The following is a 24,909-nucleotide window of genomic DNA, read 5'->3' on the forward strand; positions in this document are numbered from 1 at the left end:
GACATTTGTATGATCTTTATAAATAAACAGCACAGCAAGAATTAAATAGAACACAGACAAAGGACAGTTATACAGGCATGAACTGTTACAGCTTGTTCTCCTCAAAGAGTATCTGTGCGTAGACTGTCGTACTGGGAATGCCTTTGGCCTCCTGAATCGGCTTCATAAGTTCAAGTTCAGCATATGTTAAATTCTCCTCAGCGATTTTTGGCTAGGAGACAAACAACAAATTAGTTATAATTCCATTATCACTGAATGTAAAAATCACTTTAAATATCCAATTGAATAGAGTGTACTTCTTCTCTCAAGCATGCTTGTTCTACTCTGCTGCCAACAAATTTACTCCGTACTAAATGTAGTTAATAGAGGAAATAAAAGTAACTTTTGTGCCTCACCAGTTATAGCCACAAACAAAGGAGTTGCTTTCAGGTTGTATCTGAACCTTGGATTTCAACCCGGCTCCAGATTGTCCGTGGAAAGTTAGTCTGTGTTCCTCAGAAAAGGGTAAAGTGCAAAGTCTCTGGTGTTCCCATGTTGAAGACTGAGAAGGACAATTAAAAAAGCAGCCACAAAACTACACGTCATAGGAAAGTATCTATGAGACCAGGAAAGGCTCTCCAGCTGCAAACTGAAAACTGACTCAAAATTCATAAAGTAAGGTACTTAAGCATTATAATGGGGGAAAAAAACATACACAAAAAAATGTTTTCCCGAACCAAGATTCCTTTACGTTTTGGTTACAGCTATCTTGTCCCTTCTGACTTAATACATGATTCCTGTTTCCTTTAGAGGTGTTTGAATAATTATTATATTACTTTCTGACTAAGATAATATTCAAAATAAATATTAAATATTCTCTGAAACCGGTCCCCCTGCTCCCACGCTTCCTGTCTTTTGTGCTTTCCTGGAATCCTTTCATTGTGCCCTGACAGTTGCTCACACTCTTTGTTTCAGATTGTTTCCCCCTGGGTGGATCATCTTACGCTTCTCCTGCATGAATTTAATCTTAATTCTCCTCTGTAGATCTGATGCTGAAATACTCTGTGCAGCTGCTACTGCAAGTGGTATTGCTGCAGTCAGCTGATCGGTGTGTGTGAGTAAAGGCCATCTACAGGATTCTAATCTTTGCATTTGGTTCTTCATATGGTCTTCCCCTACCTTGCATGGGTAGCCCTACTTGATCTCAACTTCTGCTTCTCATTTGCTACTGAGTGCTTCACTACTGACTTCACAAAACTTCCTACTTTTGTGGATTTTTCTGGTGCTATGATATAAAAGAACATTCTATGGACTGCAACTGGATCTCATAAATAGCACAGAAAGGATATCTTTTTGATCACATATTGGGAGTGACCTAAAGGTCAGAAAGGCATCCATGCTATGGGTTAGAGACTTAAAAAAGCTCTTAGTCGACTATCTGCTGTGATTAATTACACCTCTCCTCCTTCTGACATGAAAGTATCTAACCTCAGGGTTAGATAAGCAATTGTTTTTGCCTTTTTTGTTTAGTATTCCTTTACAGACCTCAAAAATATACCTGCCTGTCTATTCAGTTGAAAGTGAGCTAAGTTGATGGTGGACATCACAGTAACTCCTGCAAACGCTGAAGATTTTATTCTTGGTGTAGCTCAATAGATCTAGCCTCTGTTTGAAGTTATTGGGAGTTTTGCTGTTGGCTTTAGTGGGAGTCACCTCAGACCCTGAATAGAATGACATGTTGCAAACACTGAAGGTTCCTAACAAAAAATCTGATTACAAACAAGCTGTTGTTCATTGTTAGATTAAAACTCCACTTTTCCAAAGACCAATCCAGTACATTTTTGAAGTGGAAATGTTTTCATTGTTCTGTGGAAATCAGTTGCTGAGGGTATACTAAATCTGTATATGCTTTCCCCTTCGATGTTTAATTGCATTTTATGTTTGTTTCCATTTAGAAAATGCAGCATGTCCTAAAATAGCCACATCAACGCCCAACTCATGTAAATTTCAGAACTAAGATTTATGAAATCATATTGTCCAGGTGTTTTTATTGTATTATCTCAAAATTGCATTGTTTTCCAGTGTAGATTATCTCTTTATTCTTACTTTATTCTATTATGTTTGGATATGAAAAATAACACTAGATTCCCCAAAACAGGTCATTGGGCAGTAGTGGCTGATGTGTTGTTTTCATACATTTTTATGATGTTCCTATAGTAAACATAATTTAATAAAGCCAAAACACACTAAATAAATAATTACATCTAGAAAAGCAATAAAACCAAATAAAATTAGTACTTTCATAAGTGGAAAAGGTACTTCAATTACTGCTACAAGGAACAGCACACCATAAAATGTGTAGAATAATTTCCCTTATGCATATTTCTAGTATGTAATAATTTGATTGAAAATATGAGGAAACACACAGGAGGTTCAAAATTGTGAAGTGTATACAGTTTTCAGCAAAGGATGTGTAATAACTGTACATGGAAGCCAACGCTACTTTAGAGTACCTATGGTAGCCAGGGTTGCTTCTCCATGCATTCTTCCATACTTCATTTATCAACCACATATTTAATTTAATTTTGGTTGTTTGTTTGTCTAAACACAATTTATTTATTTATTTATTTATTTATTTTTTTGAGCAGGTAGAGAAAGAAAACTAATTCTGTGATTTCATCTCTCATTTGGATTGGTCAGCAGCTTGGCAATGTAAGCCTGGAATCCTGCCACCGCCTCCTTTTTGTAACAACAATGTGACTTTCAATAACTGATGTTTGAAGTGGGACTGACGCTTGGACAGAAGAGGGAGAGGCAGGGAATGACTGACTGTTCACCTCTCTCTTTCCATCCTGGCTCTCCACATAGCAAGTCATTGAGATTTCTATGGCTACATTGTCTTTTTTCTGAAAAATTACATTGTTGTTCTAAAATGATATTGAAATTATTTCTTTAAATAATTCTGTTCCAAAGTGACATTTCTAGATGCAGCCTTTATCTTGTTCATCTGTTTTGTTTTTGTCTTGGAATCGCAACCTTTGCAGAAATACATGTTAGGAAGAGTCATCATTTTCCAGTGTATCCTCTAGCAAATACAAAATCACTTCCAGTTTAATTTTTATTTATTTCAGTCACAGCTCTTTCTTTGGGCAACTATTTGAAAGAGTTCAGTTATAGGAACATTTTTTCAAAAAGACAATCTGTGAAGTCTGACACGTAGCTATTTAAAAAAAAAGCTACAGTATGTGTAGGCACAATTTTGTTTATTGAGTTTGTCCAGTACAAAAGTGCATAGAAAAGACCTTTATGAGTTGAGATTTTAATGAAAATTACTCTGATTATGTCCTGATTATGACCAGATGGGTGAATTTTGTTCTTCTTAAGCTCAGCTGGGTTGTTTATTGGCAGCATCAAGGATGTTTACTGTGAGCAATGTTAGACTGAATTTTTTAAGTTTTAACTTAAGACTACTTCTACCCAAATTCAGAAATAGGTATAGAGAAAACAAGCAAATACTAACCTCATAATTTTAACTTGCCTGGAAAACAAGTGTGGTGGGTTGGAACTAGGTGATATTTGAGGTCCCTTCCAACCTAAGGTATTCTACGATTCTATGAAAAACAACTGCTGCCAGCTTCCACTTAGAGATTTCTATAGCCTCACTGTTTCACCACCTTATCAGTCATTGTGAAAACAGCAAATCAAATCATGGAATGTAAGTTTCTAATTTAAAAAATAATATTGATACCCTATTGATTCTAGTTTACCATCAAAAGTAAGCAGGCAAGGTCTCACTTCCCAATTCATTACAGTCTTAAGTACGTCATTGACTACTGCTTCAGACATTTGCCTTAGAATCCTGTCTCCACATAATCACATGTGAAGGAGTTGTTTGGGATGTGATGCAGAATGACTTTAACAAGGGATGAGGTGAAGAAAATTTTGCTTATAGACCAAATTGAATTATTACCTAACAGGGGAACTTCAAAAATGACTTCTACAGACCTTTGTGAGAAGCTGAAGCTAGATCTGCGAGTTGAATTATCCCTCAGAAATACAACTGCTGGCCAGTAGGAGTTCTGCAGTATCAAGAGAGCCATTGTGCTCTCTGTACCAAGGCTCAGAAATATGACACTGGAAAATTCTGGAGGGGGAAGTATGTCTTTTAGTGGCACTATCAAATTAAAAAAATGATGGCTTCTTTTCACTAAGATGCCTGGTTTTTAATCCCTAGAAGTGGCTTCATCGCTGAAAACAACATCCACAAAAATTTGTGAGCCCTCTTACAGCACCACATCTTAATTTTGCTTTTGAATCCCACAGAAGTTATGATAACCCAGTCAGAAACAAAGATGATTCACTAAGTCCCACTGAAACATTTATTTTAAAGAAACAGAATCCCATAAACATAGAGCTAGTGGTATCTATATGCAGATAGTTCATCTTTCTTCATTAATAGAGTTAATGTACCTAGCAGAGGTTTGTCCTGTTTTAACAGCTTTTGCAGAAGAGTCTCTTTCCCTTTGCTAATGCATTATGCCACTGTAAAAGGTGGCAGAGTTATTTCTTGATTCTGAACCAAGTCAACACTGCTGGAGATCAGGTTGATTTCTCTTTGTTCTTCAAAAAGGCTCAAGGACTTTACTTTTCTGGTGAGACATGATTAGTGTTCCAAAGGTGTTATCACATAAAAATCATCCACCGTAGGATTTTGTAAATACACAAATCTCAGCACAACTCCAGTAAGAGTTTTTCTGTATTTAAATAACCTGTTCTTTCTTGGGGGTAAAGGTAGCAATGTTGGAACTAGATGTGAAAGCAGACATAACTCAACAGTTTTGAATATGACTTCTGAGTTTTAACCTGACAATATAAATGATACAGCTGAAAAGAGACTGCTCATTTGGCAGAAAAATAAATTATATGGACTGGACGGAAATATTCAAGGATCATAGGGAATTTAGGAAAAAAAAAGTTCAATTTTTCTTTGTATATCATATGTACAACGTTACTTGAAGTCTGTGGAGATAAATAATACCTTGAGAAACTGGAATCTCAAATCACAGACTGTTACATGTTGCAGAGAAAACAACCTCTAGCAGAGAGTGGCTTTTAATTTAAAATCATGCAGAAGGAAAAGAGACATGATAGTTCTCTGATCCGGAGTCCTAGAGTTTACTGAGCAGTATTTCATTTGCCTTTTGTTTAAGAAAAAAAAGATCATGTTGAGACTTATTAGGAGTTCTACTTGTTGCACAAAAAATCCTGAGCCCATTTTTCCTAGCTGGCATGCTGAATATGGCATAAGACTGGTTTTGAATAATGTACTGCCTAATTGTAAGATGAAAAAGAGGGGAGGAAAAAATCTGTTAATCATGCATAATAACCTTGCAATGGGAAAATTTGCTCCTGTATTCTTGTGAGGCTGAAGTTGTAGGACAACAGCTTGGAGCATCATTTAGAATGCACAAATTCCCCTGCAAGCAAAAAGTCAAAGGAGCTTCTCTATGTATGTTTCAGGGCTCCATGAAGCAATTTTGAGACTGCAGATCATTCACTTGCACACCTAGATCCTTCCCAAAAGGACTCCAAAGTCACTGCTTTAGATATGCAGTGGGTCTGGTTGGTTAATTGTACAATGGAAATCATACTCCTGAAACCTAAAAGTCAAAATGATTTTTCAGGTGAAGGAACATTCAGCTTCTGGGCAGCTCTAGGAGCGCCTTTCTTCATTGCTTGATTTAGGATCATACACTTGATCAACACTGATCTAAATGCGAAATAAGCTTAATTTTGCTGAATACATGCGGACTACGAGAGCGAACTGTGGACTTCTCAGTTCCACAGGTGTCAAACATGAGTTCCTGTTCAAAACAATTCCCTTCTGCCTTACAGACACAGCAGAATCAGGACAGCTGTGCTTGGATGAGTTACTTGCAAATGGCAGGTCTTCAGACACGCTGCTCACTGCAGAGTCAGCACTTTCTGCGTAGGGACTGTCCTGACATGCACTGCCTGGCATGCAGCACACTGTCAGCACTTAGCCTGCAATAGTAAATAAGGATAGGATTTTTCAAAGCTGGAAAAAAAAAATTCCGAGCTTCCCATTTCATCTGGCGCCTGCCAGAATAAACAATGCTGTCTGCACCATACAGGGTGTAGGTAGAGAGATACTTCTTACAGATAGCTCAAATACGGTCACTGGAAGCCCTCTGCTTTAGAAGACAAACAGGACCAGTATGTGTTCTGTGATTAACAGAACTCAGATGCCCTTCAGTAACAACTTAGTCAATGCAGGAGCAGTAGAAGCCAACTCCTATGGACCATGTGCTTTACATTCATAGTGTATCGAAGGAACTAGGACCAGAGGCATCATTTGTAACATGGAATGAATTCATTTGTTTACAAAGTGGGATGACAACCTGACTTGTCAGTGGCAGAATCAGGAATATTCCCTGGATTCTGCCTTACCTGCTCAGGCTTTCCTTTCCTTATAATTTAATGTAAAGGTGATGAAGTCAATTAAAAGTTTTATTCAAGTTTGCAGTACTTGGTATAACTTGAAATCCATTTCCATTAGCAATTTCCATTAGCTCTAGTGAATCTCACAACAACTCCTATCTTTGGTGGTGCAAACGTTTGTGAAAACCTTTCCATTTCTATGTTCAGCATCTGAAACTCTTGGACTATGACAACTAACCTCTAGGAGGCAATGAAAGTTTTAGCGGAAAATTTGGTTGAAGAAGTGCAAGGTTTGTATCTCCCAACTCAAAGGGCTATGTACTTAAGGCTGTAGCTGAATGTTCCTTCGAGAGAAGAATTTGTGGCTCTCTAGAATCTTCTTCTTCCTAATGACTCTCTGTGCTTCTTGCACGCTATAAAACCCATCCCTTTTTGCAGTTCATCATCTCTATTTCCTCTGATCTGTACACATTTCTCACTGATCTTAATAGAGAATGACACTGATGGGGAATATTTTTGCAACAATGGGAGCATAGAATTGTTATTCTGGCTAAAGCAAAAGCAATATGACATAAGCAGTTTTTAAAAGGCTTTACTCAAAGCTGTGCAATTGAACATGATATTAGGTTTTCTCTTTTTGTTTTTAATTTTCATTGAGATTATGTCCATATTTTATCCAGGTTATTGTATTCTTGTAAAATTATACTGCAATCCACTCTAGCACGTTAACAACAAAAGAAATTTGCTGGTTTATTATAAACATCTTTCAAGAAACCAGAAGCACATGTCCTCTGGAAATAATTCTGCCAGTATTTAGGTTATTACAAAAATTTTCCCAAAACACTGGAATTATTTTGTAATGTTTCCTTATACTCAAGCTTGTTTGCTTAGGTTTTCTGGAATATTCTCCTGGTGTGGTACTTCCTTGGGCTGCACAGGGAAGCTACAGAAGAAGCCCTGAAACTCAATAGTTTGAATCTCTCATTCCAGCTCTCCGCCATCTGTGAAAAAAGGCCCAGTACTGACACCAGCTGTGCAATCGTTACAGCTGGAAGGAAAGCAATCTCTTATCCTGCAGACATTTGGCAGGATGGTAATAATGTTTTTTCAACCCTAAGGGGACTGAAAGTTTAAATCTGAGTTTTGAGGATTAAAAAATGGCCCTGTGCCCAGGTAGCCAGGCTGTGCCCTGTCCATGCATAAAAGGGCAGGGAATATTCTGTGACAGTTGGTGGGAAGGTTCCCAATCCCAGTCCTCACCTGAAAGTGAGCCAATTGTAGAGGCATTTGGGTTACTCACACAACGTAACTTTAGGCACCCATATCCACCCAGGTGCTGAAGTCAGGGAGTCAGTCACCTTCTCCATCACCAGCGAAGGGAGAAAGTATCCCCAAAAATGTAGAGCACCTGGCTGGGCTCCTGCTCCAACTCACCTCAGTCTATTGACTCCATAGGAACCCCTGCAGGGGCCTGATCATGGATGCAGCTGAAATAACTGCTATAAAGCTGTCTCTGCTACTCCAGATGTCTGGGCCAAGTGCTGCTATGTTACACCTGCTCATCTAGCTGACTTGTCTAGCAAATATCCATAGGTGTTTATTAACAGAAAGTCACACCCAGCAGAAAACAGATCTAAGATTTCTTTTACCTTATTATGAGCTGCAAACACACATTTCATTCCCTCAGCTTCAGCTATTGCTGACTTACACCACTATGGGGCAGAATCCAGCCCCACTCTTTCTGACTTGAAAAGTCACAAAGGCAGCATGACAGCACAGCTATTATCTGCTGAGGACAGATGTGTTCTCCAGAGCACCAGCTCCCAGCACCATGTGAGAATCAATAGTAAGTTTCTTTTAAGAACAAGCTAAATCTGTAGGCACAACAACTGCAAGAAAGTGGAAAAAAATAACCTAGTGTAACCTAGTGCTTAAAATGAAAAGGGCCAGGATAATTCATCACTTTACAAAATCATAGAATTACAGAATGATTGGGTTGGAAGGAATGTTAAAGATCATCCAGCCATGGGCTTAGTGCCCCCCACCAGGTCAGGGCTCGGCTTTGAACGTCTCCAGGGTTGGGACACCCATAGCTCTCCAGGCAGCAGTGCCAGTAATTGTTACTGTATAAAAAAAATTTTGTGATTTTTCTGAACCTGGAGTTCTGGCAACATTACAGCAATTACATTGAAAGAGAAAAATATGGAGAAAATGTCATAGAAAATTACTTACCAGGATCAATTTTCTTTGAGGTTTCAAGAGCTTGGGCTTAGGAATATTGGGTATTGGTGCTGTGGAAATAAATATTAAGGGGTCATTTCAAATTACTGTAATTTACTGTCATTTTTTAGAGTATGCATTAGCAATTTATAAATCACAGATGTATAGTGGATTGGGAGTAAATAAATACCTGTAGTTACACTTGTATAAGATCTTAGCTGTATTTCAGATAATTTATTTTACAATGAAGCATAGGGCTTATGAATTGGAAAAAAAATGTAAGATTCAAGGATCTGATATGCAAAAGATACTGTTTGTATGCAGAAGCCAGGGTCAACACAACTCTTGAGAGCTGGTCGCTTGTGATATGATACACAGAAATCCTCCAGTTCCTTTCCCTCCCTACTGCTGGCAGTGCACTTACACCACACACACAACTCTCCCTCCTCAGTGTGCCCAGCTTTGAACTCTCTCTGCATCTCCATTCTCATACCTTTTTCTGGGATGGCTGGTGGCAGCTCTGCTGTCTCTTTCCTTTTCTTCACCTTCTTGGGCTGCAGAGGGGACATGCTCGTCACACTGGTCACAGTCTCCCCTGAGCTGCAATGCAGAGAGAAAAGTGAAGGCAATGCAGGGACAAATAATGCCAATGCGTTCGTGCAAGCAGACATACTGCCTTTCACGTGTGCAAGTCCCAGCCCAACAACTTGGATTCTGACCCGGGGAAAAGCCTCTGAGAGGGCGTTGCAATTTCTTGCGTTTCTTCAGCCATGAAGTTGGAAAAGGCCACTAAGATCACCTAGTCCAACTATCAAATGTATGTCCCAAAGTCTCAGACAATAGAACCTGCTTTGAATATTGAGGGGCTTGGATACGCAGTCAGGTTGCAATGATTTGATTCTGTCACCACATGCTAGCTTGCAACTAATGTGAATCACAGAACTATTTGAGTTGGAAAGGACCCCTAAAGGCCATCTGGTCCAACTTCTGTGCAATGAACAGGGACACTTACAGTGAGATCATGTATTCAGAGTCCCATCCAGCCTGACCTTGGCTGTCTCCAGGGATGGAGCTTGGTCTACCATCTCTCTGGGCAACCTGTGCTAATGCCTCACCACTGTTATTGTAAAAGCTTTCTTCCTTATATCCAAGAAGTTCTCTACAATAAAGATAGTGATGTAGGATGGCTGTGGGAATGGTCCTGGCCTGGTGTATTACACCACACAATGGGACCCTGTCAGGTTCTCCACAGTAATAATACAGACAGTATTGAATTCTCTGAATTTTAAGTCATTTGTCCCAAGATGCTGTTCCTCTCCAGGTTCTTTTGCATAATGAAACATTCTCTTTTTATTAATAGAATTAAATATTCAAACAGGGCCAAAGTCTTAATGAAAGTTGAGATGTCTCATCATTGGTGAAATCACTCTGGATTTATGCTTGTGTCAATTAAAAAAGTCTCTGGTTTGCTGATTTTGCTGAATTCTGTTCCTCGTTTTCACTCTAAAGCATAAGTTTTCTTCCAAATTTCTTAAAAAAACATTTAAGAGGTAAAATATTTTCATAATTTATAAACAAATCACATCAATTATGTAAACTGAGGGCTGCATTAAAGTAATTTTAAAGTCTGCCTGCATAACTGTGAACCTATCCCACAACAACCATTTGTTTCTCTATTAAAATCAAGATGTTAAATTGTTTTAAACCAGCAGGAAATGAAGCTGTCCTGCCTAGCTCCATTGCTCAAACACAGCAAACTGCAAAGGACAGAGCACATCAAAATGGGGAGGGAAGTGACTTTTTGTTTGGTGTTTTTGATCATTAAGGCAGACATACAGCTTAAAGATACTACTGTTCTAACATTGCTGCTTTTAGCACAATATATGAAAAGGCTCGGTGTCACTTCATTGCATTCATTATTCCTGCTTGGCCGCTGAAAATGCGAAGCTACAGAATAATATATTTGTGGCTTATACTTTTCTTGTAAGCGCCAGGGCTCTACAGGGTTAACTGATTCTGAAAGATACAGTAATTGTGCTTGCTGTCTCCTAACTGAGCTCCTCAAGCCAAACAAGGAGGCTCAGAAAAGACTCCTTGGCTCTGAAACACTGTGTCTTTGTGAGCTTGTCTTGTTCTGCCCTAAGGAAGAAAATTACTTTTCATCTCCAGCTCCTTTTCTGGCTTCCCAGCTTCTATTTCAACAGTCACGTGCATTTCTTGAAGGATCTAATGAGCTTTTAGAGTGAGAAAGATACAGGAGTTTGGGGAGAAGAAAGCCGGTGGGAGGTTGCTGAGAGCTGTGTCACCAGGACTGCAGTTTCCTTGCAGGTTGTGGCTGGGAATTTTGGAGTACACTATGCCAAGAGCTGGAAAACTGTTTGGTGCATTGCTACCCTTAAGATGTGGGACTATTCCTCTGGCTGTCTTGGTCAGCTATTCCCTCTTGTCAATGATCTGACATGGGTTATCATAGAGGTTGGAAAGGACCACGAAGGCCATCTCATCCAACCATGAACTCATCACCTCCATGCCCACTAAACATGTCCCTCAGTGCCTCTTCTTGAGCACCTCCAGGGATGGCGACTCCACCACCTCCCTGGGCAGCACAGGTGGACTCACACAGATGGCTTTGTGGGAAGGTGCCTGGGGGTTGGTTACTTGGTTCTGGTTCAGTGTGGCAGAACTTGCTCCTACACTGCTAGATTGGTGGTGTGGGACCAAGGCACTGGGATGAATGGCTTGGTGAGGTGAATGCTTTTTGCACCTCAAATTATTTGTCTCTGGAAGAGCAGCGGCAGGACTGGAGGAGAGCTTAGGCCAAAACGAATAAATAAAGGGCAGGAAAAAAATCCCATTTTCAAAGTTACACCTCCTGAGGGTTTCTTTATCTGAACACTGGCAAAATGATCCAACAACAAGGCAGATAATAAAAAGGAGGATATTTAAAGAAAGAGGATATTTAAAGAAAACCTCAGAAAATAGAATTACGTGGTTTGGAAAACCCAAAATAACCATACTTTTTATTTAGTTATTTATTTTTAAAATGTGGGAAAGAAATGGGTTTGGGGTAACTCATTTTTTTCCCTTAATTTGTTATTGGTCAAATAGTAAACCAAAGCCCAAACATTTGCTTTGTTCCACTAAGTAAATCTGGATTTAATTTTCTTTTCTGCTGAGGCTATTTTGTGAGACCTGGGGCAAATCACTTAGCTTCAGTTTACAATTAAGTGAAGCTATCATTATGATGTCAAAATATGAAATATTTTAAGATGCGTAGGTATTACTGCAGTGGGAGTGCTGACAATTCTTAGACACCAGACTAGTCATGTAATTTTGAAACTGGATTCTCACTGCTCTCACAGCTTGAAATATTGCTAGGGCAGTTGGAGCTAAGCCTCTCTAGTCTAGGCTGAACCCTTTTGACTGGCAGGAATCTCATGCAAATATGTTCATCAGTTTGACCTGGGTTCCAAGTCTGAATGTTTTGAATTAAGAATTCAAATGTTTGGAATTAAGTTCCAAGATATGCTAGCAAATACTTCTAGAGGAATAGCAGGTGAAGAATCTACCTGCAATGCAGGTAGATGAGGCTATGTTACACCTCTCATATCCTCTATCACTTCAAATTGTCTCTGAACTTCTAAACATAGCACTGCAGGTGCACTGGTGGCACCTAGCTAGAATTGAGCAGTGCCCGATGCCAGCTCACACAACTGCATCTCTTTCCTTTCAGTTGGTTTACCTACAGCAGTAACACATCTGGATGAGCCATAATACGAGATCTACTTGGAATTCAGGTTTTGTGATGTCTTGAAGTGCACCCTTGGCTAGGAGTGAATTTCCATTCAAATGTTTTGCATTAGATATGGATCATAGTATCTAATACCAATTACAAATTTAGGTACAAGAACAGTCCTAATGTGTTTAAAAAAATTGATGGTTCATGTTTGGAGTAGAGAGTGAAAAATAAAAGGTAATAAGAGTGAAATAGAACAAAAATCATGATACTGATAATACATTCATAGGCACTTAATTTCAAAGCCCTGAAGTCAGCACATTTCCAGGGAGACATGAAAACTGCTGAGCTGTCCGTACATTTTTGGTGTGGTGCAATGGCTGGTTAGGGTCACAGAACAAAGATCTTCAATGAATAACATGAAAGCTTCAGTTTGCACTGACCTGTCTTGAACTCTCTGTAGCCTTTTTTTGACTTTGCTTACATATGAGTGTTGGTTAGATTGAATAAAGCCATTATCCCATGAGACAGCACTAAAAATTACACTAGTTGAGCATCTAGGACATGCTATACTTGGCACAGAATCAGTTTGCTAAAAAGATACTACAAGAAATAGTGTCTGTGATACCAAGTGATTCTAGATTTACACTATAATGCTAGAAACACGTTTTTTGTCACTGAAAACTGAGAAACAGCTGTTCTTTTGCATTATTATGAGGCATCAGGCATCACTCTTTAATCTTTTTTGTTTGTAAAATATGTTTGTCATCTTTCTTTTACTGCTGGTCCAGCACAGTTTATATCTTAAGAAGCTCATATGTTGGAAATCAGTTTTATAGCATTGTGCAATTGAAAACTTGGCAGTCAGTACTATTTAAAGTGATTAATGCCTGCAACAGAAATAGAGTTTTCCCATCCCTTGGAGTCTTCAGCTGGGAACAGAGTATGGGCCTAGAAAATCTGATTTGAGCCCCAGTCCAGGTTATGTATGCAGGATTTATTGGGTCACATTGTGGTATGCTTTGTGCAGGAGGATGGCTTAGGCCACTGACATCTGGTGAGGTGCTGGGAAACCCTGGAAGGCCATACAGGATCAAAGCAGGCTTCTGCAAAAGGCAATTCAGACTGTAAAGGAAAAGCTTGCCACTAAAGTAGACACTTTAGAAAGCTTTACTCATGGAAGAAAAGAATCATAGAATGGCTTAGGTTGGAAGAGGCCTTAAAGCTCCCATCACCTGCTTTGGGAAGGTTGACACACAGCAAAACCAAGAAAGAACTGGTGCCTTGGTTATTGTAAAGAGAACTGTAATCTCTTACCTGTTCTGGGGGCATTTCACCAGGTAATGCTTCACTGTTAAAGAAAAGAAAGAAAGAAAATGTGGCTTCCCACCAACACAGTTTATAAGTTACAAATGGACACTGCAGGTAAACCAGTGCTCCTGGGACTGCAGAGGTGTCAAATGGTCATAGTGGGAGAGCTGCCAATCAGCACCGTACATGGTGGATTAAAGTGCAGTCTGTCTCAAAGCTGTGTTTGGGAGAGGTAAATGTATCAAATAACAAGAACAATCTACTGAGGAAGTACTGGGCAGCTCACATTCCAGTGGTCAGCCCAGCCAAGTGACGGCTTGCTAAGGAAAAGCACAGCAGGCCAGTAATTTTACTTTGAAGACTTTTACTTCCCTTATGGTGCCTCTATTTATTTCCAGAAGCCCAAAATAAACCATTCAGCCATAGAAGCCACTGCCATTCATAATGCAGACTAAGCTGCAGCCTCAGGCATACAGGGGTTGCCTCCTGGGATAGAATCGGAGGTCTAGAACAGCCAGAGCCACCTCTGTCAGCACGTGTGTGTGAACTGCTTAAATCCTTCTGCTTCATAATGCTTTGAATCAGTAGCCTGGAGCAAGGGCAGCCTCCCTCCTGCAGCCTTTCAGGAGCCAGGGTTATTGAGATGCTCTTCTGTGGCTTTGTGGTTTCTATGCTCTGCCCAAGCTGGACCATGTGCTAAACACAGAGAAAGGCAGGCAGGAGGAGAGCCTCTGGTTCTGCTGGTTAACTTGGGCCAATTTATTTCTCAGAAAGAAAAAAGGGTGCCCCCTTTGTAATGCAACATAGACACACAAACACTGTCTCTTAATTTTCTCAATTCTTACCAAATTACACTCTTCTGTGCACAAAATTTTTCACATTTTCTTACCTCAATTGTCTAATCCTAAGGAAGCTGCATAGCCCCTTCTGGGCTGTATTTCAGACCTCAAGGAAAGGGGAACTGAGAGCACTGAGAACTGGGGCTAACTCACCAGAGACAGGTCTTCCTTTCTAGGCTGGCTAAGGCAGGACTTCCATCTATCTCTGCTATTTCTTCAGGTGTACAGTTAGGACAGTAGGTCTGATCCATCAAGAGATACCATGCACACTGTTGGAATGCATTTGACAATTGCTAGGTATGCATGACTTTATTCTGCCCTAGTGCAAAAGCTCTCATCTTTTGATCCAAGGACTGTGAAGAGCAGACTTCTACCAAAGCCCAAGGGCTGTCTGCCTGGGATGGGGTTGGGGCAGGTAATCCTTTTCGTGGTGTTAGGACTGAGAAACTGGGAGGAACTTGGAGAGAAGGTGAGGGGAGAGTGGAGGGAGCTGCAGGTGTGTTCATGCTTTGTTTCAGGTGTGTTCCCCTGACAGAGTGACTGGAGATAGTCAGAGAGAAGCCCTAATGGAAATACACCAGCAGGTGGGCCAAGGAGGTAGCTTGGTTGTCCTAGGCCTCTGACACAGTTTTGAGGAGAACAGCAGAGCCAGGTTCCTCTTGAAGGAGGAGGAAGTTGATGGAAGCCATCGCTTCACCATGTTGGAGGAAGATGGAGGTACAGTGTGACAAGGATGGAAAGAAGGTAAGATAACACTTTTTGAGGAGAGACGCCTTATTCTAACTGTCTGAATGAGACAACACTGCTGTTTTAATTCCCTGCTGCTTAATGCTCTGGAAAATATCTGACCAGGTAGCCCTGGGTGAAAGGCTATATATACATATGTATGTATATATGTTGAATACTGAGTGTGTGTGTATATATATATATATATATATATATTTGCTATATATGTAAGTGTTGAATACTGAGTCCTTATCTGCTAAATTTTATTGTTACATTTCCATTGGAACCACATTTAATGCTGCCAGTGTTTTCTGGACAGCGCTCAAAATCTAAATAAATTTTGGTTGTGTGCTTTTATTCAGATACTAGTGTAGCGACAAAAGAATTTAGCAGCTCAGAAGAAATTACTTTTTCTCTCTTGTACATACTTTTTGTACTCTATATTACTTTTATATTTAGCTTCTGTTGGTTCACTGTGAAGAGAGATATTCTCCATGCTCATTCACTTATGCCAGAGTGAATAAACATAAGCAGAAACAAAATCTAGCTCAATGTTGGCTAGAGAAAAAAAAAAAAAGGATAAATCAGTGCTTGTGGCTGCAAGGTGACTCACCATGGCCAACACACTTAACTATGGGTACTCCCTTGGCACAAAACCTTTGTCATCACTTAACAGGGTAGGAAGAATAACATTGATCTTACTTCTTCCTCTTTGGCAAGCGCTATTGCTGGGTTCAAACAGAGCTTGAGTTACAGTACTGAGTGTACTACCGGGAAAATGGAGCTGCAGCCTGAAATACAGCTGTGGTCAGGCAAGGGCTTCTGTAGAAATCAATGTTCTGGTTTACGTGTCTTCTCCCTCGTGTATCTGAGTCACATATTCCTCTGTGGTACATGTGATGTGCTGAAGAAGCAACGAGTCATGATTCTCTCCTGTCATTAACACAACGAATAACTAACCAAACTCTTTTTTTCAAAGCTTCTGTTTGGAAATGGCCCTTTGTTCTTTCAATTCTGCCAGTATGAGGTCTCTAAAACATACCATTCTTAAACAGAAATGAAAGCAGAGCTGCCACTGGTTACTCTGCGGATCTGAAGTAGCAATTCTGATTCTAACAGGGCTGCTTCCATGCAGGATTAGCCTCTTTAAAAAACTGTCTCTAGGGAAAAAAATGAAATAGTAGTCCTTCATCTTGAAAGACTACAGTAAAAAAGCACATCTGAATAACAAAATGATACTTTAGGTTCAAAGCACACTACAATGAGTGCTAATAACAACCCTCATTTTCCTAAGTATGTTGACAGCCAGACAGGTAGGGATGAGGAAATGGAATAAAAGAAAACCTCTAAACATGTCTGCAGAAATGCCATTCCTTCACAATTTTAGCTAGATCTTGTCAAAATGCAATTGAATAGTCCAGCACTTAGTCTCCTTTGAAGGAAGTCCTAACAACCTCCAGTTCATGTTTATGAAAAGTGGAAAGGTTTTGGAAAGTCCAATTCAAATTCAAAGTGAAATAGTTATTCAAAGGGAGCAAAATGCCTTTGTTCTAATTAACCTGTGGAGGAATCCAATTTTTTTCTGACAATAATAAAGTGGTCTTTTCTACCTATGCACATGTATGTATGTATATATATATACAGCTTTCATTTAAATTCAAAGTAAGGAAATATTCTCCTGTCCTGCATTTTCTCCACACTCCTTCTCCCCTCTCCCTCTTTGGTATGGGTTTTGCAGCCAGCAAGGAATGACATTTTACTCACCTGTGCATCTCCTCTTGTTCAGAAGTGACTGACAGAGAATCACAAGTGTAAAAAGGAGAACACTGATGATTCCTATTGAGCACACAAACACTGCGTACACATACAGATCTGAAAGGCAAGCACAGGGGAGGCTCAGTGCTGCAGCTGTATGTTTCATGCTTACAAGACAAAAAATGTTATCTCAACAAGACTGAAATAGAACATGGCCTGAAAGAATTAGGGTAACTGTTCAGGAGTAATAAACTCTCCTGAAATTTTCATACAGTATCCTGCTCAGTTTAAAATTTGGATGAAGTCTCCATGAACAGTACTAGATGTATTTATGAGGACTCACTTTTGGGAAGGAGAGAGCTGGTTTGGTTTGTTTGTTTAATTTTCTTGTTGTAGTGGTGGTGGTTTGGTTTTGTTTTGGTTTTGGTGGGGCTAACAAAAAACAGAACAACTTCAGCTGGATTATTTCCCAGTTTAAACAGCTGTACTGATTTAAAAATAAAAAAAAAGAAAATACTGTTTAAAAGTGGCACTAGGGAGAGATGTGGGAGTGCTGAATGAGGAAGAAGGAAGGAAGGAAGTCTGCAATTGTTTTTTTGGTTGCAGTACTGGCTTGAAATTGTTATCTATATGTTTTCTTTATTTTTCAATCTACAGCATCAGACTCCCTTTATGGCTTTCAGTCATTTTCCATAGCACATTCTCACCTGAGGGACCAGGAGTTCTACCATGGCAGATCAAGACAGAGTATTTTGTTCAGAAGCAGAAGGCTTTGATGACTTATTCTGCTTTTACTAGAATTCTAAATAGCACACTTCAAGGATGCTCTACCCATTAATGTCTTCAAGCTTTGCCCTTAGCAAAGTATATTGACTTCTTTCCTGTTTTACAGAGAGGAAACCAAGCCTCAGAGGTCAGGTGTTCTTGCAGAAAATAACACTACTGAACCAAGACCCCCTGCCCTGTGAAGCTCTGTGCTTCATTTGCAGCCTATCCGCCATACACAGAACAATAGTGTCTGTAAGTTGTGGTTTAAACAGCAAGGCTCCCCATACAATGGTGTGAGCAGAGACTGGTGTGCAGCAGAGCAGCATGGCTGTGAATACTATGCTGCTGCTTTGCTGGTACTGGCGGGGAGAGGAGGAGAAGGAGGAGGAGGAGGGAATCCCAGCTGAGTGTACGTTCTGGATTTCCAAATATCTTGGAGCAGATGTTCCATAATCTACAGAGAAAATACTGCTTGCCTTGAAACTCCAGGGAGCTTTACACTGCTCTCGCAATGCAGAGAAGCATTTCTAAGGCTAGTGGGAACACACAGTGCTGAGTACCCCTTCAGACATGTCCAGCACCACTCTGAGTAAGAGTCTGCATTTGTATTTCACAATCAGCCAGGCATGGAGTATTCCAGCGTTGACTGTAACAAATGTATAAGGAACTGGAACCTTCCATTCTCATTTTTCTAGCAGTTGGTATTCTTTGGGATGCCTTCTGAGGCACAGCCTGAGTTTGTACAGTGTGCAAAATCAGGCCCAATGTGGGCACTTCAGCTGTACTGAAGTGTTGGGCCAAGCTAACATGTTGTATGCAACCAGCAGCAGTTAGATGCATCTTTACCTTCGAAAAACTTCCAAGCTTCATGTTTTTTCTTGTAAGTGGGATCATCAGAAGTTTTTGATGAAATCACTGGAAAAAAAAAAAAAACAGAGGACATAACAAGAACTAAAAATACAGAGCATAAAGTGTTGGGATTGCTTGGAGTAAAGTTTGTTTTGCCTCACACATCAGTGCACCAAGATAGTAATTTAACTCACTGGATAATTAACTTTCAATGAAACACTTCAATTATAAAATGGTGTTACTGAAATATCTTCTATCAAATCTCATCTGGTTTGGTAGCCCCAGTGAGGGCTACATCGCTTGTGAGATGGGATTCCTTCTGTCATCTTATGCTGCAAAGATGCAGCATGTGGCTCTTCAATCAGAAGTTAAATGCAGTGAAGGGGAAAGAATCAGCTTTAAAGAGCCTAGATTTTAGAACAATGGTGGCTACAGGCTTGTAAGATCTGCAATGGCTTTGTGAGGATGGTCTGAGTATGCCAGGGAAGAAGCTGCCATTAAAATCGTATGTGGCTATTTTTATTCCCACCCTCTGTTCTCAGTTACCCAGAAGTACTACCTCTAGGGCTATAATTTGTGTGTCCATCCCAAAACAGGCTATTTCTCAGAAAGGAGTTGAACAATTTTTGTTTAAAAGAGTAGGAATTTATTGTATTTAAGAAAGCTTCCTAAGGCTGTAGTCCATCTCTAAAAGGAAAAACAAAAACAAACTGGAAGACTGACAGCTTTACTAAAGGACACAGCTCTGAATATTTCCTGAGTACTGACTTTCAGCAAGGCACATTAGGCACAGGTTTTTTAAAAAACAGGGAAGTCACTCTGACAATGCTTGACACTGAAGTGATCTCTGTAAACACAGTAGTGATTTTCCAGCCTCAGGAATGACTTTCCAGGCCCTTGATTTTGCCCAGCTTCCTTATTTCTACAGCTCTCGTGGATGTCCTTTGACAGATTGTCTCTTTCCTGCAATTTCTACAACAGCACCCAAATAATCCATCAAAGTGATAGTGCTGCTTGTGAGTTCTTTCTTTTCCTGCTTCACTCAGAAGTTGGCTTCTGTGTCCTACCTTTTAGAGATACATAGATAAGACACTTGCATATCTGAGCTGGGAAGCAGAACACTTATACTCAGTGTTCTTGGCTTAGCAGTAGAAATAGACTAGGTTAACCACTGCAACTATATAAAGGGCTCTGTCACTGCCATATCAAAGACCATTGCCTGCTGAGAGCAAAATAGTTCATGTTCTTCTCTGTAGAAATTCCTGTGCCTATGCTGTGGGGCTTTCCTGACACGTGAGAAGGAAGTTTGCATGCACGCAAGTCATACTAACTCATTTTTATAGCCTAGAGAAAGGGCTGACAGAATGGCTATGTTCTAATACAGGTAACAGGGAAAACGGCTGCAGGTTCTCAGGCTCTCTGAAAGAGAAGCAGACTGCAGAGCTCTGGGCAAATGGATCAATGTCAGTGTCATAACAACTGTACAACCCAGTTCTAGAATCCAAATGCTCTGACTGCTGGATCACTGTCCAAACCCCTCTCTGCTCTCTTCAGCCTGACTTTTTTATGACATCAGATTAGATGATCTCATTTATGTTAATCCATGAATTTTTCTGCTAGCCATCCTTCTAATACAATAGGTGATGTCCTTCAGGTTGCATCCAAGAGAAGTTCACAGGGCAAATTACTACAAAAAAGTATCCTACTGGAAAGGAAGTTAATTAAGGTGTGTCCTGCAGATGTGTGGGGCCTACTCAGTGAAAATGGAACTACGTTCAGGTCTGATGAAATCTACTGTTTAGTTATGATGGGAAGCTCATCCAGAATATTTATTTTACATGTATACTCAGCATCACATCAGTAGATCTTTGGCAAGCATTTTAGAATACATTCACTGGAAAATGGACTTCTGTTCATTTTGGGGAAAAAAAAAAGTCTTGCATTCTTTTATTTTGCAACATTTTTACTTGGAGAAAGCATCACAAGCTACTAGTATTCAAAAGAATTCAGGATCTGTCCTATAGGAAACTCACACACAAACTTTCCAACAAGAGAGATTGTTGTGATCTTCTTGTTTGTGTTGTGCATACCAACAGAATTTTAGTTGAACTGTCTAATTTTCTACTTGTCCTCCTACAATCTCATCTCTTGGATCGTAAACCACTTGGAATACATACTGCTCTTCTTAAGCCATGTGCAGCACTTAGTACAATGCACTTGACGGATTACCCGACTGTAAATGACAGAGGATGCTGCATATTGTTCTGAAGGCTACTCATTGTTCTGAGATTTCTCATAGGAAGGTGTTTACAATGGCATTTTTTTCCTCAAATAAACTCTTTTTTTCTGGTGTTTTCTGTACTACGATGAAGATTACTAACTTGTTTTCAGGCTAATATTGACCAGACAAGACCAGGAAAAGAACAGATTCCCCTAATGAGAAGATGGGCAAAGGGGAAAAGGTCCACCATAGTTTAGATTTAATATGTTGCATGGCTGGAGTAGGAGACACTTCTTGGTAACATGAAGATGTGGATTTCTGTGGGGTTTACTACCAGGGTTTAATAGTTGATTTACATAAATTGTTTGCTATCTTATTGTCAATACACCTAAAGGGGAAACTCAAATGAGGCATTTTTTCTGAAAACTGTATTCAGGTCCTGAAGAAGAAGGTAGATATGTAACTTGTATTTTAACTGCCACCACTAAACAATAAGGGGCTATATAGCCTGAAACTCAGCTTTTTTCTTCACAACTGCAATGTGTTTGTTCGCAAAGAATTGTGCTGCAAGAAAATACATTTGCAACTTCTTTATGTACTTACACAAATTCACACTAGCAAACTTACTAGCAAGTAACAAAATCTGCATACGAATAAACAGCATTAGATACAACAGTCCCAGGCTTAATCCGTCAAGTTATTTTACTTGGGATGGTGCCATGCTTTGTGACTGATAAGGGCTATGTGATGAACTGCCCTGGGCTTTTTCTGCTTTTGAAGATGCAGAAAGACTCTTCCTTCTGTGTTCCCCCTGCAATTTTCTGTCTTATGCAGTGACCTTCCTCTGTGAACCAAGCGAACAATATGAATGTTATTTCGTGTCCGCTTGATGCGCAAGCTTGTATGAAATTTACAGGTGCTTTAGCAAAAAGATGTCATATTGAATTAGTGCATAATACAGCCACATTAAATGGAACAGAATGGTAGAAAAAACTGCAACTGTAATGTCTTTGAACTACTGTTACCTTTGTTGATACAGCACAAGCAGTGCAATTGAAGTATCCAAGTTTTACTTTAGGCAATTTGTATTGCTCCTTTTGCTCTATCTTGGGTCTAGCTGTAATATAACTAAATCCCTTTGCAATAAAAAGTGTAACTGATTATAATATAAAATACAAAATGTGTTTGGAAGAAAATTTCCCTGAAAACCTCAAGTGCTACCACTGGGGAAACTGGAGATTTTATCACCATTGTGAAAAGTGTTGCCTTACCTCCTGTGTGTAGCAAATCCTGTACAGTGTGTTATCTGAATACTAGGACCCAAAGGTCCCCCTTCCTACCAGTTCCTTCATAACAGTATTTGAATCTCTCATTTTAGCCAAAGATGGAGGAGTAAAGGAGGAAGAGAGAGGGAGAGGAGGATGAGGAGGAGTGCCAGTTCCTAGGCAAGAGCAGGAGCAGCAGGGAAGAATAACTGCTGAGTGACAAGCAAGCTAATGCCTGAAGTCTGTAAGGCTAAATCACACATACAATAAAGTTTAATTTCATATCCCTACGTAGTTGTGGGACTAACAACTGTGCCTTGGCTCCATCTACCCAACATGGGGTCAGTGCTTGTGAAATTTAATTATCTTCAGCGATGCAATATGGCTGAGCTCAGGAGATGCTGGGCTCCAGCACTTTTACTCCTCTCCACTTAAAAACAAAAGTGTGAAAGGAACAACAGAAATCAAACATGAAACTGGTCATTCTTTCAACTGTGAAGTTAATGAATCCTCTGTGAAGTTAATGTACCCTTTGTCCTGTCTCCTAATGACTCCTCTCTCCACTAAAACTTTAGTACTGAGCACTTTCTCCTGAGGTACGTCCAGGAGCCCAAGTCACTGACATGGAGGGTCCCTGGGCACCTGCAAGTCAAGAACAAGTTACTTGTTTTGTATTTGGAACTTTCCTTCAATGAAGGAAAAGTTCTGCAGACCCAGTAACAAAATTAGCTCAGGTTTTTTTGTTGTTGTTTAAAATTGATCCACAGTCTTTGTTACTAAAATAGAGTTTCAGCTTTGGGTTGTTAGTGTCTTTCATCACTGCTAAAATCAACATAAGAAATCAACTAATTATGTTATGCTAATGCCATGATTCCTTAAGGGAGATTTAAACATTGCTTATCAAAGTGAAGATGTTTATCTCTTGTTTTTCACACTGTTTCTCTTGTCCTTCCCATAGATTATAAATCCTATAATATCTGAGCGCTATCCACAGGAGATCACACACTCACAAAGATTATTTTTTACTGTTTCACTTGTCCTCCTGCTGTGTGTATAATCCAAGAAGGGGTAGAGAAACATGAATGATGCCAATGAAGTTGGTATAGAGGAAATGTGCTTTAAATTTAGTCTACCAATGTAGACTCTACATAAATGTGCTTGAATTTATCTGGAAAAGCCTGTCCTTAGTGGGGTTCTCTAAAAGGAAAATTGTTTTCAGAGGAGAGTTAGAGCCACTTTCTCTAAAACATTAGTTAGATAAATGGGGTTAAGTTTTCTCAGTTAGAGGAATAACATGCGTGGTCTAAACACAGCAGTAAACTTAGCATCAGCATTAGCAGCATAAACTTCACAAAGCACTATCTTCTCCTACAAGTTTTTCTGATTGCTCAATTAACCTCTTGAATATCCAGACCTATGGACCAAGCAGTCCCACTTGATTTTTAGTGTTATCTTCAAAGCTGGCTCTGTGTGAAATCAGCTTTTCTGTCTGTAAAACCACAAGAGAGGGCTTGTTTGCCAGCTAGCCCTAACAACACAACTGCTGACTCTTCAAAGGAGTTTGTTCTTCAACATCCAGTTTCACCCATCTCTGAAAGCTCAGATCTGGTGGTGTTGGTTTTGAGATCACCCACCCCAAATAGAAGGCCTGTTTTCAAGTTGAGATCTATAGTTCAAAATCCTCACTTGTTGCTGGCCATAACTTTATCTGAAGTTCAATACAAACAGGCTGGTTACTTCTTTTCTAGCTCTGTTTTCTGTCTATAAATGGTATCATGATGCTAGAAACGCTCCTTGCAAACTGCTTCTAGACTAGAACTAAATGCAATGAACGTACCAAGAGGGACAAAACATAGACCTAAAACATACAGCTTCTATCTCTGGCTGACTCTCTGTGTATTCATCTGAAAATAAGTTAATCTCTCTCTATTTTATTTTGTATTTAAATAATAATGACAGTTGTTCATTCCCACTTGCAAAGATATAAAGACCTGTAGATGAGTGTAAAAGAGTTTGAATTGCTGCTGTTTTGGCAAAAGGCAAGGGAAATAAACTATTTTCAACTAATCTACTAATCTCACCTCTTTACTTTCTACTACAAGCTGAATAATGTTTAAATTATTTTGTGCAAGTAAAAAGCAGAGTATTTGATTTTTCTTCTCATAGTCACAGATAACACTAAAAAATCACTTCAAATGTCTTATGGATGAACTTGATAGAGAGGAAAGAAGGAATCATGGGACAAGGAAAATTGTAGAACTGAATTGATGATTTCTCACCTCTTATTTCAGTAGCTGCTGTACCATTTGACCAGGCTGTCCACTTATTCCTGTGTTTTCCAATTTCCTGAACTTTACATATATAATGTCCTTGATCTGTTTGCTGGAGGCTTAGAATAAGAAATTTGTACATAGTTCCATGTTTTTCTTTAAGAAGACGAAGTCTTTGCTTGTGGAAATGATGAGTATAATTCCCATAGTACTGGACAGACCCAAATTTGGTCATTTTGATCATCAGATACTCCTGGGTGGGTGACACAGCAAAGACCCACCGCACAGCCAGCAAATTGTCTGTCTTTCTCTTTTGAGAAATGTGGCAGTAAAGGGTAGCATTATCTCCCTCGGAGTACCGCACTGTTGGTCCCGGAGACACTGTCACATTTAAAGCCTCACAAACATCTGCGAAGGAAAAAGAGACACTGAGAATCCCATGGAGGCAAAGCAGCACAATAATCTCTCTCAGCACACAAGTCCACAGCAGGTAAACAGACAGCATCAT

General features: G+C 39.7%; 1 protein-coding gene across 1 annotated transcript; it reads right to left on the minus strand.

Moving 5' to 3' along the window:
- On the minus strand, nt 1-24,909 carry VSTM4 (V-set and transmembrane domain containing 4). Its single transcript, XM_019617952.2, has 7 exons — nt 24,411-24,909; nt 18,643-18,711; nt 17,038-17,145; nt 13,715-13,748; nt 9,155-9,261; nt 8,674-8,732; nt 1-211 (listed from the first exon to the last, which is right to left on the minus strand). Exons 1-7 carry the CDS (start codon nt 24,907-24,909, stop codon nt 86-88), a joined length of 1,002 nt encoding a protein of 333 aa, XP_019473497.1. The 3' UTR covers nt 1-85.

This window comes from Meleagris gallopavo, chromosome 8, assembly GCF_000146605.3.
Source record: "Meleagris gallopavo isolate NT-WF06-2002-E0010 breed Aviagen turkey brand Nicholas breeding stock chromosome 8, Turkey_5.1, whole genome shotgun sequence".
In the NCBI taxonomy this organism is placed as follows: domain Eukaryota; kingdom Metazoa; phylum Chordata; class Aves; order Galliformes; family Phasianidae; genus Meleagris; species Meleagris gallopavo.

What these genes read in the sequence shown, in the direction of transcription:
- VSTM4 (XM_019617952.2), bottom strand. Translation starts at nt 24,909, where the DNA reads ATGATGCTGTCTGTTTACCTGCTGTGGACTTGTGTGCTGAGAGAGATT. An exon ending in AGCAGCTACTGAAATAAGAG is followed by an intron (nt 18,712 to 24,410) that starts GTGAGAAATCAT and finishes TTTTTTTTCCAG; the next exon opens with TGATTTCATCAAAAACTTCT. An exon ending in GTGAAATGCCCCCAGAACAG is followed by an intron (nt 9,262 to 13,714) that starts GTAAGAGATTAC and finishes TCTGCATTGCAG; the next exon opens with CTCAGGGGAGACTGTGACCA.